This window comes from Chenopodium quinoa, unplaced genomic scaffold, assembly GCF_001683475.1.
Source record: "Chenopodium quinoa cultivar QQ74 unplaced genomic scaffold, ASM168347v1, whole genome shotgun sequence".
Taxonomy (NCBI): domain Eukaryota; kingdom Viridiplantae; phylum Streptophyta; class Magnoliopsida; order Caryophyllales; family Amaranthaceae; genus Chenopodium; species Chenopodium quinoa.
In genome coordinates this window covers 3,082-7,051 of record NW_018743122.1, presented here as the reverse complement: position 1 = coordinate 7,051, position 3,970 = coordinate 3,082, and the positions used below count along the sequence as shown (strand labels likewise).

Genomic DNA, 3,970 nt, shown 5'->3' with positions numbered 1-3,970 from the left:
CGAAATATTCATACATATGTGCTCATCCACTTCCTCAATGCCTCCATTAAGAAAACCCTCATACATTTTCACTTCCTTGATAGGAGCACATATCTTACCCTTATTCAACAAGATATTCTCAAGAGGATCGTTAGAAGTGAGCAAATGCTCATTTATGGAAGATACAACAAGATCAAGAGAATCGATCAACATGCAATTTTATAAAGATGAACATGGATATTACATGCTTTCATTCAAATCAAATTCAATAACCTCTTATCCTACCTTTAGTGAAATCTTTGCACTCTTAACATAAATCATAGCACCCGAGGCAGCAAGAAAAGGTCTACCAATAATAATGGGAATAGTAGCATCTTCATCCATTTCAAGCACCACAAAATCTACCGAAATTACAAACTTTCCTACTCTCAAAGGAACATCCTCAACCTTCCCCATGGAAATCTTAATTGACCTACCGGCCAATTGCAAGGTAATCTTAGAAGGCATAAGTTCTCCTAACTCAAGTCTTTGATAAATTGAATATGGCATTAAGCTAACACTAGCTCCTAAGTCACATAAGGCATTATCAATTTGCATCTTGTAAATGGCACAAGGGATAGAGAAGTTTCCAAGATCTTTTAACTTGGGTGGCATCTTGTTCATTATGATTGCACTACAATTCTCAATCAAGTTGAATGTCTCCACCACATCACAAGACCTCCTACTACTCAAAATGTCATTGAGGAATTTTTCATAGTTGGGCATTTGGGTAACAACTTTTGTAAAAGGTAGAGAAAGATGAAGTTGCTTTAGCATGTCAATAAATCTTCCAAATTGTTCATCCAACTTATGTCTCATGAATTTTTATGGATATGGAAGCTTGGGTTTCACAATCTCTATCTCCAATCTCACCTCTCTAGGTGTCTTAATCACAACCTCACTTAAAGATGCACCATTTCTCTCATCCTCTACCAAGACCTCCTTAGAACTCTCCATAATTCCACTCTTCCTAGGCAAATTATCCTCAAGAACCTTACCACTCCTTGTAACAATAGCATTCACGGGTCTCTTGGGATCTAAGCCTTGGGAAGGTAAAGAATAAGGACTAGCATGGTATTTCAAAGCATTAGCAAGGTGAGAAATTTGGTTTTCAAGCATCTTATTATGAGTCATCACTTCATTGCATTTCTTGTCACTTACGGCCATGTAAGTGCTCAACAACTTTGTTTGATTTTCAATGATTTTCTCCAAATTAGTCCTAGAAGAAGAGGATTGAGAATAGGAATTATCAACTTGAGTCTTTGGAGCTAATCCGGGTGGAGGGCCTCTTTGAGCATTTCCTTGAAAATTGCCTCTCCCTTGATTGTTCCAATTACCCCTATTTTGATTTTGACCATAACCTTGATTATGGTTACCACCACCTTGATTATGATTTCCATAACCTTAGTTTTGATTACCATAATTTTGGTTTTGATTTTGGCCACTATAACCTTGATTGTTATAGTTCCCTTGGTTCCTATAACCACCACCTTGGTTATTGATCAGTGGCCATTTGGCCCACTTTTCTACTTCGTTTCTTCCCCGATTGAGCCCTTTGTTTGTCCTTTTTCCTCTATTTTAGCTTAGTTTTGTTATTATTGAGCATATTTGTTACTTGGAGTGGTTTTGAGTCATTTTTGGCTCATTTCCTAAGGTTTTATTCCCTCTCCTTTAACCCATTTCAATTTGCTCCTATTAGAACCTTTCCTATGATTTGTGTTTTCCATCTTACAGGTCCTACCGTGGCTAAGAAAGCAAGGATTGGATGCAAGGATTAGGCATGCTTTGGAGTCAAAGGAATTGGAGCATTAGAGCCCAAAATATGAAGGAAAGAAGAGTTCAGAGTGGGCGCTCTAGATATGGAGCGGGCGCTCTGTATTCCTTGCTGCAGAAAAACCAAGTACCCAACCCTCAGAGCGGGCGCTCTAATGTTGAAGCGGGCGCTCTAGCTCCCAGAATAATCAGAGCATTTTCTGCGAGACTTCAGAGCGGGCGCTCTGGCCTTAGAGCGGGCGCTCCGTGTTCCCCTGACCGATTTGAACTCTGCTACACGCGTAGGCCGACGGCTCTAATTATTTTACTCTGCACGTGATGCCTAAAATTTTGGGCCTTGATTTGGGTTAGGTTTTAGAGGAGGGTATAAATACCTCTCTTCCTTGTAATTGGGAGGAGGGAGGTATGTAGAGAGAGAAATATTAGAAAATCAGATTTCAGCTTATTGTTTTTCTTTCTTTCTTTTGCACTTTAGATTAGTTAGGGTTTAGTTCCTCATTAGATCAAAAACACTACTCTTTGTTACTCTCTTTCATTTTCAATCCAAGATTAAATCTTTTGGTATTATTTCTATCCCTACTCTTTATTTATTGCTTTATTTATCTATTTTAATTAGTTTTAGCTTATCTTTAGTTGTTATTTCAAGTCAATAGAATAGTTTAATATCTTAGTTGCCTCCTTGTTTAAACTTGCAATTTCTGGTTTTGATCCTTTATTTTCTTGCTATTAGTATAATATTATCCTTATTTGCTTAGATTTCATGCTATTTAGAATAGATTACAAGTAGACTTAACATATTCTCTTCAAAGTTAACTTCTTTAGTAAAGTTTAATCATCCTATTTTCTGGTTTTAGCCATGTTTCTCTCATTAAACTTAGTTTTTGCTTTTGTTAATGTTCTTGTGTGCTTTGGTATGACCCTTCCTTCTCTAGGCTAGGTTTCTAGCTAGGGGAGGGGGAAATGATGAACTAATGATGAAATGAATGATATGTGGTGCAAGATTGGGTAGATTGAGAAGTTTTGCAATTGATTCCAACCTAGGTTTTAGTTGTTAGGAATTAGAGATTGATCACCTCTAAGACCCTATTTTGTGTTGCATGCTAGTTGCGCGAGAGTGAGCTTGTATGTGATGATGACTAGGTTAGGGATGACCTCGACCACCGAGGCGGGGTTGGGTAGGCGGTGTTTAGGTGAGCCCGAGAGGGAATCCTAGATGTTGGACCATAGGCCCCAATTGTTTGGTTGACCGATTGAACCATTCTTGTTGCCTATAATTGTTGAAATCATTGTTAGTTAGGAATTCTCCCCTATCCCCTAGTGTTTGCTATTCCTTGATTTTCGAAGTTTTATACCTCTGCTTGTTGCTTGTTAATTTAGTTCTTAGTTTATTTGTTTCCCTAGTAGCTATAGATAAATCCATCAAAAATTTATTCCTCCCTTTTCAATTGACTTATAAGTGATCTAAGCAAGAGACGTTTGACCTTCCCTGAGGATTCGACCCCTCTTCCACTATGCTACCTTTGGTTAGTTTAGGACGTGGGTTTTCTTTTTATTCTTGACTCGACCTTTAGGAACTAACGACACCTAGGGGGCCGATCAAGTTTTGGCGCCGTTGCCGGGGAACGGCAACATTGTTTATTGCTTAGTTATCTTGTTTTTCAATTGTTTTCTACTTCTATCCTTCTATTTTTCATTTATTTCTCCGTTGTTGTCATTCGCTAATTGTCTGCTTAGCTGTGTTGAATGCTTAGAAGATCACAGGGACCACCTACTCACGACCTCGATCTCGACATTGAGCGCACTCTAAGGCGAGTGAGGAGACTATTTGTTGAACAAACGGGTGAGGAGGAGGAGTTCTTTGATTCTTCTAGTGATATTTCTTCAGACATGGGGGATGCCAATGGCGCTCTTTTTGGTGACTTTGGTAATCCGGGTAGTCATGAATTGCAATGTGGGATTCTACTTCCTACAACGGGAACAAATTTCACTATCCACCCGCACTACACTCAAATGGTGCGTGGAGATCAATTTTCTGGAGCAGCTCATGAAGATCCGATAGAGCATTTGGACAAATTTCTCGAGACATGTGCTTTACTCCAAACCAACCAAGTCACTCAAGAATACATCCGGATGCACCTTTTTCGGTATTCGCTCACAGGCAAGGCTTATAGGTGGCTCA

The 3,970-nt window shown here is 39.0% G+C and overlaps 1 protein-coding gene across 1 annotated transcript; it reads right to left on the bottom strand.

Annotated features, from left to right (window-relative positions):
* Positions 1-255: 255 nt before the first annotated feature.
* On the bottom strand, positions 256-1,185 carry LOC110731991. The gene is made up of 2 exons (XM_021911910.1): positions 892-1,185; positions 256-786 (listed from the first exon to the last, which is right to left on the bottom strand). Exons 1-2 carry the CDS (start codon positions 1,183-1,185, stop codon positions 256-258), a joined length of 825 nt encoding a protein of 274 aa, XP_021767602.1.
* Between the last annotated feature and the right edge of the window lie 2,785 nt (positions 1,186-3,970).

What these genes read in the sequence shown, in the direction of transcription:
- LOC110731991 (XM_021911910.1), bottom strand. Translation starts at nt 1,185, where the DNA reads ATGGCCGTAAGTGACAAGAAATGCAATGAAGTGATGACTCATAATAAG. An exon ending in TGATTAAGACACCTAGAGAG is followed by an intron (nt 787 to 891) that starts GTGAGATTGGAG and finishes GACATGCTAAAG; the next exon opens with CAACTTCATCTTTCTCTACC.